This window comes from Oncorhynchus mykiss, chromosome 9 (genome assembly GCF_057628025.1).
Source record: "Oncorhynchus mykiss isolate SJ-2025 chromosome 9, ASM5762802v1, whole genome shotgun sequence".
Taxonomy (NCBI): Eukaryota; Metazoa; Chordata; class Actinopteri; order Salmoniformes; family Salmonidae; genus Oncorhynchus; species Oncorhynchus mykiss.
The window spans coordinates 40,590,799-40,605,575 of record NC_143030.1 but is presented as its reverse complement, the minus strand read 5'-3'; the positions used below and the strand labels follow the sequence as shown (position 1 = coordinate 40,605,575).

General features: G+C 41.2%; 1 protein-coding gene across 4 annotated transcripts in view; it reads left to right on the top strand.

The window, feature by feature from the left end:
* The window catches only part of LOC110531945 (metabotropic glutamate receptor 7), a 229,185-nt gene that overhangs the window by 196,095 nt on the left and 18,313 nt on the right, over window positions 1-14,777 (top strand). For all 4 annotated transcript variants that reach the window (XM_090184203.1, XM_090184202.1, XM_021615472.3 and 1 more), the window contains one exon: window positions 10,172-10,311. In XM_090184203.1, the coding sequence (XP_090040329.1) occupies window positions 10,172-10,311 (140 nt within the window). The remainder of the gene's footprint in view (window positions 1-10,171; window positions 10,312-14,777) is intronic.

The following is a 14,777-nucleotide window of genomic DNA, read 5'->3' as shown; positions in this document are numbered from 1 at the left end:
ATAATTTTTCCCTTAGTATATGATCTTTCTCTCATTACTGCGTGCTCTCCATTCACTTTGAACAACATATTGCCACTGAGAATAACCGCAGCAGTTATGTTATGCAATTTTTGGGGAAAAGTGGAGGGAAAAAATGCATCAGACCTAGTGTGTTCACGGTTTAGTTGTTTTATACAAACAACATGCATATATCTCAGCTAACATTACACAATGTAACTATATGTTTCTAGTACACCAGTCGTTTAAAATTCAACTGAACGTTTCGGAAATTCAATTTTACAATTGACCCCAAAGGCAGGGTTAAATGTAACACTGTAAAAATGTTAATTAAAAATACACTACCGGTCAAAAGTTTTAGAACACCTACTCATGCAAGGGCTTTTCTTTATTTTTACTATTTTCTACATTATAGAATATTAGTGAAGACATCATAACTATAAAATAACACATAAAGAATCATGTAGTAACCAAAAAAAAAATATATATATATATATTATATTTGGATTTCCAGCTTCACCTGGAATGCTTTTCCAGCAGTCTTGAAGGAGTTCCCATATATACTGAGCACTTGTTGGCTGCTTTTCCTTCACTCTGTGGTCCAACTCATCCAAAACATCACAATTTGGTTGAGGTCGGGAGATTATGGAGGCCAGGTCATCTGATGCAGCACTGATCATCTGATGCAGCATCTGATCCATCACTCTCCTTCTTGGTAAAATAGCCCTTACTAAGCCTGGAGGTGTGTTGAGTCATTGTCCTGTTGAAAAACAAATGATAGTCCCACTAAGCCCAAACCAGATGGGATGGCGTATCGCTGCAGAATTCTGTTGTAGCCATGTTGGTTAAGTGTGCCTTGAATTCTAAATAAATCACAGTCACCAGCAAAGCACCCCATCATCATAACACCCCCTCCTCCATGCTTTACGATGGGAACCACACATGTAGAGATCATCCGTTCACCCACACTGCATCTAACAAAGACTTGCTGGTTGGAACCAAAAATCACCAATTTCCACTGTTCTAATGTCCATTGATCGTGTTTCTTGGCCCAAGGAAGTCTCTTCTTATTATTGGTGTCCTTTAGTAGTGGTTTCTTTGCAGCAATTCGACCATGAAGGCCTGATTCAACACGCAGAGTTGAGATGTGTCTGTTACTTGAACTCTGTGAAGCATTTATTTGGGCTGCAATTTCTGAGGCTGGTAAATCTAATTAACTTATCCTCTGCAGCAGAGGTAAATCTGGGTTATCCATTCCTGTGGCAGTCCTCATGAAAGCCAGTTTCATCATAGCACTTGATGGTTTTTGCCACTGCACTTGAAGAAACTTTCAAAGTTCTTAAAATGTTTCGTATTGACTGACCTTCATGTCTTAAAGTAATGATAGACTGTCGTTTTTCTTTGCTTATTTTAGCTGTTTTTTTGCCATAATATAGACTTGGTCTTTTACCAAATCTTCTGTATACCCCCCTACCTTGTCACAATACAACTGATTGGTTCAAACGCATTAAGAAGGAAATAAATTCCACAAATTAACTTTTAAGGTACACCTGTTAATTGAAATGCATTCCAGGTGACTACCTCATGAAGCTGGTTGAGAGAATGCCAAGAGTGTGCAAAGCTGTCAAGGCAAAGGGTGGCGATTTGAAGAATCTTAAATATAAAATATATTTTGATTTGTTTAACACTTGTTTTTGTTACTACATGATTCCATGTGTTATTTCATAGTTTTGATGTCTTCACTATTATTCTACATACAAAAGAAATACAACTTTTGACCAGTAGTGTATTTATAATTTGAAACTGATATTTGAATGAAAATACACTAAATTGACAACAACAAAACATTTATTTGATATTTTACGCATGTCATATTGACCAAGAATGGAGTAGCCAAAATGTAAACATTTAATATAATATACTTTTAGCATTCAAAGTATAAATGTGCCTTTTTTCATTTTTCTAACTATACCAATCAAAATACCCTTTCTTACTGATAAACATGATATATGATTAGATATATGGGGAATGTTCCACAGGTCTATAATAAAAACAGAGAGGCAGCAAGAATATTTATAATTCTGCCTGAAACAATTTTTTGTCAATAAAACAAATGCAAATATTCATAGGTATGTAGATACACTAACCAAGCATTAACACACTGAATAACATTTTGTTGTTGCTACTGATGCTGTGTTACTTTGTTCCCCAGTCTTCCTTATGAGATACCTTGCTATTTGTCAATGGGTCCGCACAATTCATTCCAATAAAAGGGTTCCAAAAAAGTTATTTGGCTGTCCCCAAGGAGAACTCTTTTTAGTTCCAGGTAGAACCCTTTTCTGTTCCAGGTAGAACTATTTTGGGTTCCATGTAGAAGCCTCAGTGGAAAGGGTTCTACATGGAACCCAAAAGGATTCTACCTAGCACCAAAAAGGGTTCTTCAACTGGTTTCCTATGGGGACAGCCGACGAACCCTTTTCGGTTTATGATAGCACCTTTTTTTCTGTGTACAAAAGTACAATATTTAGCCTGAAGTGCTTCTCACAGAATTCAGCATTCAGCATTCAGAAAAAAGCAGACAAGCTGTTTCTGTCATTTGTTGCTGAACATATACATTCCCTGTAATACACTTGCAATAAGACTGTCACAGAGGAATGCTCAGCTCACGAAATGTGCCTTTACTCTGTTTACCCCCACTGATGCAGTACGGATGACCAGGAATGTTCTCTTGATATGTGTGTGAATTGGACCATTTTCATGTCCTAGGCATTCGAAATCTAACGAGTACTTTTTGTGACAGGGAAAATAAATGTTTTCATATTACATTACATTATTTTCTTTACTTTTGTATCATGGCACCAGAGATGATGGCTGACGTGTTCCTATCCAAAGGTGTTTTTTGTTCTTTTTATTGCGTTGTTTGTCATTTATTTTTTTACACTTATTTTGTACATAATGTTACTGCTACCGTCAGAACAGCGATTACTCTATACTGAATTATGTATATTTGAAAACAACAGCTGGTGCACAATATCTGGCATCACAATACCAGAGGGAAAAAAACTCTAAACCACCTTTACTCCACACACAGAGACGCGTACAAAGCTCTCCCTTGTCCCCCATTTGGCAAATCTGACCATACAGTGGCTTGCGAAAGAATTCACCCCCCGTGGCACTTACAACCTGGAATTAAAATATATTTTTTTTCGGAGGGGGGGGGTTGTATCATTTGATTTACACAACATGCCTACCACTTTGAAGATGCAAAATATTTTTTTATTGTGAAACAACCAAGAATAAATACAAAAAACTGAAAACTTGAGCGTGCATAACTATTCACCCCCCCCCAAAGTCAATACTTTGTAGAGCCACCTTTTGCAGCAATTGCAGCTGCAAGTCTCTTGGGGTATGTCTCTATAAGCTTGGCACATCTAGCCACTGGGATTTTTGCCCATTTGTTCAAGGCAAAACTGCTCCAGCTCCTTCAAGTTGGATGGGTTCTGCTGGTGTACAGCAATCTTTACGATTCTCAATTGGATTGAGGTCTGGGATTTTACTAGGCCATTCCAAGACATTTAAATGTTTCCCCTTAAACCACCCGAGTGTTGCTTTAGCAGTATGCTTAGGGTCATTGTCCTGCTGGAAGGTGAACCTCCATACCAGTCTCAAATTTCTGGAAGACTGAAACAGGTTTCCCTCAAGAATTTCCCTGTAATTAGTGCCATCCATCATTCCTTAAATTCTGACCAGTTTCCCAGTCCCTGCCATCTTGGGGTGATGAGAGGTGTTGGGTTTGCGCCAAACATAGCGTTTTTCTTGATGGCCAAAAAGCAACATTTTAGTCTCATCTGACCAGAGTACGTTCTTCCATATGTTTGGGAGTCTCCCACATGCCTTTTGGCGAACACCAAACATGTTCGCTTATTTTTTTATTGAAGCAATTATTTTTTTCTGGCCACTCTTCCGTAAAGCCCAGCTCTGTGGAGTGTACGGCTTAAAGTTGTCCTATGCAAAGATACTCCAATCTCCTCTGCAGAGCTTTGCAGCTCCTTCAGGGTTACCTTTGGTCTCTTTGTTGCCTCTCTGATTAATGCCCTCCTTGCCTGGTCTGTGAGTTTTGGTGGGCGGCCCTCTCTTGGCAGGTTTGTTGTGGTGCCATATTCTATCCATTTTTTAATAATGGATTTAATGGTACTCCGTGGGATGTTCAAAGTTTGGGATATTTTTTAATAACCAAACCCTGATATGTACTTCTCCACAACTTTGTCCCTGACCTGTTTGGAGAGCTCCTTGGTCTTCATAGTGCCGCTTGCTTGGTGGTGCCCCATGCTTAGTGGTGTTGCAGTCTCTGGGGCCTTTCAGAACAGGTGTACTGAGATCATATGACAGATCATGTGACATTTAGATTGCACACAGGTGGACTTTATTTAACTAATTATGTGACTTCTGACGGTAATTGGTTGCACCAGATCTTATTTAGGGACTTCATAGGAAAGGGGGTGAATACATATGCACGCACCACTTTTCCGTTTTGACTATTTTGAGTATATCCATTACATGAAATCCAAATAAAAATCCATTGAAATTACAGGTTGTAATGCAACAAAATAGGAAAAACACCAAGCGGGATGAATACTTTTGCAAGGCACTGTAATTCTATCCTCTTGATTCCTGATTACAAGCAAAAATTAAAGCAGGAAGCACCAGTGACTTGTTCAATAAAAAAAGTGGTCAGATGAAGCAGATGCTAAGCTACAGGACTGTTTTGCTAGCACAGACTGAAATATGTTCCGGGATTCTTCCGATGGCTTTGAGGAGTATACCACATCAGTCATTGTCTTCATCAATAAGTGCATTGATGACGTCGTCCCCACAGTAACCGTATGTACCCCAACCAGAATCCATGGATTCCAGGCAACATCTGCACTGAGCTAAAGGCTAGAGCTGCCACTTTCAAGGAGCGGGACTCTAATCCTGAAGCTTATAAGAAATCCCGCTATGCTGTCTGACGAACCATCAAACAGGCAAAGCATCAATACAGGACTAAGATCAAATCATACTACGGCTCCGACGCTCGTTGAATGTGGCAGTGCTTGCAAACTATTACAGACTACAAAGTGAGGCACAGCCGAGAGATGCCCGGTGAAACGAGCCTACCAGATGAGCTAATCTAATTCTATGCTCGCTTCGAGGCAAACAACACTGAAACATGCATGAGAGCACCAGCTGTTCAGGACGATTGTGTGATCACACTCTCCGCAGCCGATGTGTGTAAGATCTTTAACAGGTCGCAGGGCCAGACGGATTACCAGGACGTGTACTGCGAGCATGTGCAGACCAACTGGTTGGCATGTCTTCACTGACATTTTCAACCTCTCCCTGTCCGAGTTTGTAATACCAATATGTTTCAAGCAGACCACAATAGTCCCTGTGCCCAAGAACACTAAGATAACCTTCCTAAATGACTACAGACCCGTAGCACTCTCGTCTGTAGCCATGAAGTGCTTTGAAAGGCTGGTCATGGCTTATATCAACACCATTATCCCAGAAATCCAAGACCCACCCCGATTTGCATTCCACCCTAACAGATCCACAGATGATGCAATCTCTATTGTGCTCTACACTGCCCTTTCCCACCTGGACAAAAGGAACACCTATGTGAGAATGATATTCATTGACAACAGCTCAGCGTTCAACACCATAGTGCCCTCAAAGCTCATCACTAAGCTAAGGAACCTGGGATTAAACACCTCCCTCTGCGACTGGATCCTGGACTTCCTGATGGGCCGCCCCCAGGTGGTAAGGGTAGGTAACAACACATCCGCCACGCTGACCCTCAACACAGGGGTCCCTCAGGGGTGCGTGCTCGGTCCCCTCTTGTACTCCCTGTTCACTCATGACTTCACAGCCAGGCACGACTCCAACACCATCATTAAGTTTGCCGACGACACAACAGTGGCCTGATCACCGACAACGATTAGACAGCCTACAGGGGGGAGGTCAGAGACCTGGCCCTGTGGTGCCAAGACAACAACCTCTCCCTCAACGTGATCAAGACAAAGGAGATTATTGAGGACTACAGGAAAAGGAGGACCGAGCACGCCCCCATTCTCATCGATGGGGCTTTACACCACTGGAAATATCTGTGCTCTTTACTGTATCCTGGCTGGGCTGTGTGTGCACGTATGCGTGCACGCGGGCATGTTCACATGTGTATATGTTAGAGTATGTGAATATACATGTTTGTGTTGCCATGTGTGCGTGCCTGTGTGAGTTGTCTTTGTTGTTCTCCCTGCTGCGCTGGAGACAGAGCTCAAGAGAGCGAAGGAAAGAGAGCCCCCAGTCCACCCACACTGCTCGACACAGTACAGCAGCAATGCACTTTTGTCATGTCTTAGTTCAGAGCCCCATACGAATGTATGAATCTTTCATCTTTCACAAAGCTGTCTGCACAGATCATTTTGTTCCCTTGGAAATAGCAGGAAACGTAAAATAGAATGGAATTTGTAATGGCTTCCTATCTGCAAGGAGAGCTACACTGCTTAATAATTTGCTTACTGACCGTGTGTGTGTGTGGGTGGGGGGGATTCTTTGTACTGCAATGTGCGTGGAACAAGACAGTCTTGTAGTCCTGTCATACCAACTGCTTCCAGTGTACTATGTCAACATCTTGTCAACAAATAGATACAGTATGTCAACTCTATTCCCTGTCTGTTGGAAGCAGAAGTGACAGATTGTTGACGACTACCCCTGTGTGTGTTTTTTGTTGTTTCAATTTCATTCTAAAGCGGATTCTGTCGTACTGCAACTACTGTATACTGTACAGCACCAGTCAAAAGTTTGAACACACCTACATTCAAGGGTTTTTTGTTATTTTTACTATTTCTATATTGTAGAATAATAGTAAAGACATCAAAACTACGATATAACACACATGGAATCATGTAGTAATCCAAAAAATGTTAAGCATATCAAAATATATTTATATTTTAGATTCTTCAAAGTAGCCACCCTTTGGCTTTATAACATTTTTGCACACTCTTGGAATCTCTCAACCAGCTTCATAAGGAATGCTTTTCAAACAGTCTTGAAGGAGTTCCCACATATGCTGAGCACTGCTTTTCCTTCACTATGCGGTCCAACTCATCCCAAACCATCTCAATTGGGTTAAAGTCAGGGGAATGTTGAGGCCAGGTTATCTGATGAAGCACTCCATCACTCTCCTTCATTGTCATGTTGAAAAACAAATGATGGTCCCACTAAGCGCAAACCGGTTGGGATGGTGTATCGCTGCAGAATGCTGTGGTAGCCATGCTGTTTAAGTCTGCCTTGAATTCTAAATAAATCACAGACCGTGTAACCAGTAAAGCACCCCAACACCATCACACCTCCTCCTCCATGCTTCACGGTGGGAACCACACATGCGGAGATCCTCCGTTCAGCTATTCTGTGTCTCCTAAAGAGATGGCGGTTGGAACCAAAAATCTCAAATTTGGACTTATCAGACCAAAGGACAGATTTCAAATGTCTAATGTCCATTGCTCATGTTTCTTGGCCCAAGCAAGTCTCTTCTTCTCATTGGTGTCCTTTAGTAGTGGTTTCTTTGCAGCAATTCGACCATGAAGGCCTGATTCACGCAGTCTCCTCTGAACAGTTGACGTTGAGATGTGTCTGTTACTTGAACTCTGTGAAGTATTTATTTAGGCTGCACTAAAAGAAACTTTCAAAGTTATTGACATTTTCCGGATTGACTGACCTTCATGCCTTAAAGCAGAGACAGACTGCCGTTTATCTTTGCTTATTTGAGCTGTTCTTGCCATAACATGGACTTGGTCTTTTACCAAATAGGACTATCTTCTGTATACCACCAATACACAACTGATTGGCTCAAATGCTTTGAGCAGGAAAGAAATTCCACAAATTAACTTTTAACAAGGCACACATGTTAATTGAAATGCATTCCAGGTTACTACTTCATGAAACTGGTTGATAAAATGCCAATGAGTAGGTGTTTCAAACTTTTGACGGGTACTGTATGTTTAGTGTAACTATCGGTAGCGTAACACTTTACATGAGCCTTTTGTCTTATTAAGGGCTACATAATTATGACATAATACTGATACAATTGATGTCCTAAACATTTATGACAGCTGATGTTAGCTTATGACAACTGACAATACATTTCCTTGACACAAACCATTGCCTATCGGCAAAATATTCTGCACACATTCGGAGTGGAAGTTGTTTCGGTGAATTAGCTCAATTGAGCTCTTCTAATACACCTTACACTACTCAGTATCTTCAACAGCTTTGAAAACGGCCACATTAATATTCTGTATGACTAATGTGCAGGAAACGTAAGGAGAAAACGAAAGCAACTCATTGACTTTGATGGTCATACAAACTTTGATGGAGTGGCAGATTCGGTTCTCCCATGAGATTTCTGTATACTTTAGGTCTCGTCCTGTATGTATGGTGCATATAAATGAGGTTTTACTCCCTATAATCTCGTTTCTTGCTGCTAGAGGAGAGATTTTGGCTTTCCTCTTTTGTAGAATGTTCAATGACAAATGTCCTTGAAAAAAAACTGGTGTGTAGGCTACTGAAATTCCCTATTGACAAAACCTAAAAGGGAAGGTATTCAGAATTGGGGTACAGCCTCTACCTAACAAAGCCAAAGGCCTACACAAAACACAAAGGCAACATGTCCCCACAACCATTTTGGACAGGTGTTATTGGTCATTCCCCTTTTAGACTTTTTATAGTCAGGACTATTACTCCAGTCATTTTCCCGTGCCACATCTGATTCGAGTCCCGTCCCCGTCCGATTTTAAAAATGGTGTCTACTATGCCTTTGAGTTATTGTATGCACTGCCAAGGTTAACTCACTGTTGAAATGAAGGAGTAATAGTCCGTCTTACAATGGCAGGATGAGAAACATCGACCTCACTGTGTGTTGTATAAATCAATTCAAATCAAATGTTACATGTCACATGCGCCGAATAAAACAGCTGTAGACCTTACAGTGAAATGCTCACTTACAAGCCACTTAACCAACAATGCAGTTTTAAGAAAAATATGTGTTAAGTAAAAAATAGATAAGTAAAAAAATCTAAAATAAAAGTAACAAATAATTAAAGAGCAGCAGTAAAATAACAGTAGCGAGGCTATATACAGGGGGTACCGGTACAGAGTCAATGTGCGGGTGCACTGTTTAGTCGAGGTAATTGAGGTAATATGTACATGCAGGTAGAGTTAAAGTGACTAGGGGTCTATGTCACATCAAAAAATCAGGGCCACACATTCCTTCTTAGTTGGTTTTACGGAAAGTTCTCAAGGACATCTTCATTATGGCGACACACATACACATGCACATAGATAGCCTACACAACTATACACTCAAACACTCACAAACACATGCACACACAACTCAGGCCACAGACTTCATTTCTCGAATACCGTGTTGCAGGTGTCCAGAACCTTCAGTAAGTTAATTAGCCTGCGGTCCTCTGCTTGCTACAAACTGCGACCAGATGGGGACCGTATGATGCTTTGGCTGACCTATTTTTCTTACTTTGCTTCATCTCCTGTCCAGCATGTGTGATTGAGATGGTTTTACTTTTGAACTGAGGAAATGTGCATCCGTCTCGAAGAACGGGCACCTTGTGCTATTCCTAATGCACAGATGTGATAACCTAAAGCTGAACACTGCTTCATTGATGCTGCGCATAGACCTGGTGATGTATCACACAGCTCTGATGTGAAATGTAGGGCTGCGGTGTGGTGTTGGATAGCCTTAGTACACACTCTTTCACAGCAGAGCAATCATCTCAGTCAGTCGGGAGTTAGCTGACTTGCTCGCCTTCTAATGGGGACAGGATATGAGTCATGGTCATTATGAATAGGCCATTAGCACATGAGCACACCCTGTGGCCCTCGATGTCCACACAGCCGTTTATAGCTTGTAAACGACAGAACAAGGGACACTAGGTTAAATGTCAATGTTTCTCTCACAGGGGTTTATGTACTGTTGGCCCAACCAACCACAGGCCTTTAATGGTTGAATCTTAAAATAAAAAGGGCATGTGTAATTCATTTATTTGCACAAATATGTACTCAATATAAAAACTAACACATTCATTTTCAATTTCTCCTTCCTTCTGTCTTCCTGCAGGTAGTGCAGGCACGTCGGTTATGTTTAATAAAAACGGTGACGCCCCGGGACGCTACGACCTGTTCCAGTTCCAGATGACCAACTCCAGTGTTCCTGAATACAGGCCCATCGGACAGTGGGTGGAGACACTCCAACTCAGGGTAAGTTTAAGGCCTGTAATCTTGGCTGTGACCAAGGACACATGGTCCAAGAATCCTTAGCATACTTATAATGGCCTTATTTGATTATATTTATGATCAATAGAGATACATTTAATTAATTTTAGAAAAATGTAAGTGGATAATAGGTCGAATCTACCACACAACCAAAGCTGATTTTTGAAGGTTCTGGAGGCAGAATGCAAAACAGGAAAAAGTCGATGCACACTTCCAGTCAAATGCACATTTCTTTAAATAGTATCAAAGCTTTCAGTCAGTCGACTTTCATCAGAGCATGCTTTGATGAATGCTCTGATGAAGGTCGACTGGCTGAAAGCTCAGCTACTATTTAAAGCAATTTGCATCAGACTGAAAGTGTGCAGAGACTTTTTCCATTTTATCAGAGAAATGTAAGTTCAAACGAGGCACTTGAGAAAATGGTGATTGATTGGCCACTAATTAGTACACAACTTGTTTAGGAAGAGCAATGTCAAATCAAATTGAGGAATTAGCCTGTAGTCCTAAGAATGTTGCTGTTGCTTTTTGGCAAGACAACGATAAGTTGTCCATGACGGAAAAAGACTGACACCTGTCTAATGAAATATGTTTGTCAAGAAATATTGAGGAGACAGATTGATTATGTCATCTCTGATGAAGAGCTGCATCAAAATGTGTCTAAAAGTGGCCTAAATCCTCCCTGACAACAACAAACCCAACAAACCACCCCTCCTCCCAAAAAAATAAATTATCCGTATCAGTCCAAGGTGACAAATCTTGCTTTGTGGTCTCCATAGCAACAGTGGTGTTGGTCTCATTACTGTTTCCAGCCGGAGAGTCAGTGTTTAATCAGGAACTGTTCCAGGGAGTAACATTGTCCACGTAACAAATCACAGCCCCTGCACAGATAACTGATAGCAGATGACAATCCACTGAGACAGCGTTGAAACAACACATTTGTCATGCAGGACATGAGAGAGCAGCATGTACAGGAATACTCACACACTGTAGTCGTTGTAGGTTTTGGCTTGCACTAAGGTATTTTTTGGTTGTGTAATATCTTAAAGCCTCAGGACAGACTTTAATGTGATTATTATCAGAGCAATTTACATAATCATTGGTTTTTGGGAGCCAGACACATGGGGAAAATTATACAAGTTGTGATGTGGGATGACAAAGAGTTCTTCAAGATGACTTCAAATCAAAAAGTATTTGTCACATGCGCCGAATACAACAGGTGTAGACCTTACAGTCAAATGATTACTTACAAGCCCTTAACCAACAATGCATTTTTTTTTTTAAATACCCCCCAAAAAGTAAGAGATAAGAGCAACAAATAATTATAGAGCAGCAGTAAATAACAATATCGGGGCTATATACAGGGAGTACCAGTACAGAGTCAATGTGAGGTGGCACCGGTGTCGAGGTAATTGAGGTAATATGTACATGTTAGTAGAGTTATTAAAGTGACTATGTATAGATAATAACATAGAGTAGCAGCATCGTAGAAGGGGGAGGGGGGAAATGCAAATAGTCTGGGTAGCCATTTCATTAGATGTTCAGTCTTATGGCTTGTGGGTAGAAGCTGTTTAGAAGCCTCTTGGACCTAGACTGGCGCTCCGGTACTGCTTGCCGTGCGGTAGCAGAGAGAACAGTCTATGACTAGGGTGGCTGGAGTCTTTGAGGTCCTTCCTCTGACATCGCCTGGTATAGAGGTCCTGGCCGGCAGGAAGCTTGGCCCCAGTGATGTACTGGGCCATTCGCACTACCCTCTGTAGTGCCTTGCGTTCGGAGGCCGAACAGTTGCTATACCAGGCAGTGATGCAGCCCGTTAGGATGCTCTCGATGGTGCAGCTGTAAAATCTTTTGAGGATCTGAGGAACCATGCCAAATCTTTTCAGTCTTTTTTCAGTCTTTTCAGTCTTCACGACTGTCTTGGTGTGCTTGGACCATATTAGTTTATTGGTGATGTGGACGCCAAGGAACTTGAAGCTCTCCACCTGCTCCACTACATCCCTGGTTGAAGACAATGGGGGTGTGCTCAGTCCTCCATTGAATCCCGGGAACATATTCCAGTCTGTGCTATCAAAACAGTCCTGTAGTTTAGCATCCGCTTCATCTGACCACATTTTTATTGACCGAGTCACTGGTGCTTCCTTCTTTAATTTTTGCTTGTAATCAGGAATTATGGTCAGATTTGCCAAATGAAGGGCGAGGGAGAGCTTTGTTACGCGTCTCTGTGTGTGGAGTAAAGGTGGTCTAGAGTTTTTTCCACTCTGGTTGCACATTTGACGTGCTGATATAAAATAGGTCAAACTGATTTAAGCTTCCCTGCATTAAAGTCCCCGGCCACTAGGAACACCGCCTCTGGATTATAGCGTTTTCCTGTTTTCTTTGGCGGTATACAGCTCATTGAGTGCAGTTTTAGTACCAGCATCGCTCTGTGGTTGTATGTAGACAGCTACGAAAAATACAGATGAAAACTCTCTAGGTAGATAGTGTGGTCTACCGCGTATCATGAGATACTCTACCTCAGGCGAGAAAAACCTTGAGACTTCCTTAGATATCGTGCACAAGCTGTTGTTTACAAATATGCATAGGCTCTCGCCCCGTTACCAGAGGCTGCTGTTCTATCCTGCCGAAAGAGTGTATAACCCGCCAGCTGTATAACATTAATGTCGTCGTTCAGCCACGACTCGTTGAAACATAAGATATTACAGTTTTTAATGTCCCGTTGGTAAGATATACGTGCTTTCAGTTCGTCCCATTTATTTTCCAGGGATTGAACGTTAGCTAACAGTACTGATTGCAAAGGCAGGTTAGCCACTCGTCATCTGATCCTCACAAGGCACCCCGATCTCTTTCATCGAAATCTCAGTTTCTTTCTCCAGCGAATGACGGGGATGAGGGCCTGTTCGGGTGTTTGGAGTATATCCTTCCCGTCCGACTCATTAAAGAAAAATTCTTCATCCAGTTCGAGGTGAGTAATCGCTGGTCTGATGTCCAGAATCTCTTTTGGTCATAAGAGACGGTAGCAGCAACATTATGTACAAAATAAGTTACAAGCGATGCGAAAAAACAAACAAAATAGCAAAGTTTCTAGGGCAGGCGTTCCGCTAGCGGACTCCTCGACAACATTCCGCTGAAAAGGCAGCACGCGAAATTAAAAAATATTTTTGGGAAATATGTAACGTTCACACATTAACAAGTCCAATACAGCAAATGAAAGATAAACTTCTTGTTAGCCTTTTTGGGACAGGGGGCAGCATTTTCACTTTTGGATGAATAGCGTGCCCAGAGTGAGCTGCCTCCTACTCTGTCCCAGATGCTAATATATGCATATTATTAGTAGTATTGGATAGAAAACACTCTGAAGTTTCTAAAACTGTTTGAATTATGTCTGTGAGTATAACAGAACTCATATGGCAGGCAAAAACCTGAGAAAAAATCCAACCCGGAAGTGGGACATCTGAGGTTTGTAGTTTTTCAACTCAGCCCCCATTGAAGATACAGGGTGATATTAGTTATGTTTCACTTCCCAAGGCTTCCACTAGATGTCAACAGTATTTAGAACCTGTTTTGAGGATTCTACTCTAAAGGAGGGGCTCATAAGGGCTCTTTGAGTGAGTGGTCTGGCAGAGTGCCATCGCCTCGGTCTGGCGCACTCACGTGAAAGGTAGCTACGTTCCACTTAATTTGTACAGACAAAGGAATTGTCCGGTTGGAACATTAATTAAATGTTATGTTAAAAACTTCCTAAAGATGATTCCGTACTGAGGTTGGCATGTTTCTACGCGCTGTAATGGAACTTTTTAAACTTTTCGTCCGACCGCTTTTGGATTTGTTTACTAAACGCCATAACAAAAGAAGATATTTGGACATAACTGATGGACATTATCGAACAAATTAAAACATTTATGGTGGAACTGGGATTCCTGGGAGTGCATTCTGATGAAGATCATCAAAGGTAAGTGAATATTTAAAATGCTATTTCTGAGTAATATGGCGGGTATCTTTTTGGCAGCTTTGTTGTCTAAAGGCTGTACTCATATTATTGCATGGTTTGCTTTCTCCGTAAAGTTTTTTTGAAATCTGACACAGCGGTTACATTAAGGAGAAGTTTATCTAAAGTTCCATGTATAATAGTGGTATCTTTATCAATGTTTATTATGAGTATTTCTGTAAATTGATGTGGCTCTCCGCAAAATATCACCGCATGTTTTATAACTACTGAACATAACATGCCAATGTAAACTCAGATGTTTTGATATAAATATGAACTTTATCAAACAAAACATACATGTATTGTGTAACATTAAGTCCTATGAGTGTTATCTGATGAAGATCAAAGGTTAGTGATTAATTTTATCTCTATTTCTGCTTTTTGTGACTCCTCTCTTTCGCTCGAAAAAATGCCTGTGTTTTTATGTGGCTTGGTGGTGACTTAACAATTGTCTGTGGTGCTATCGCTG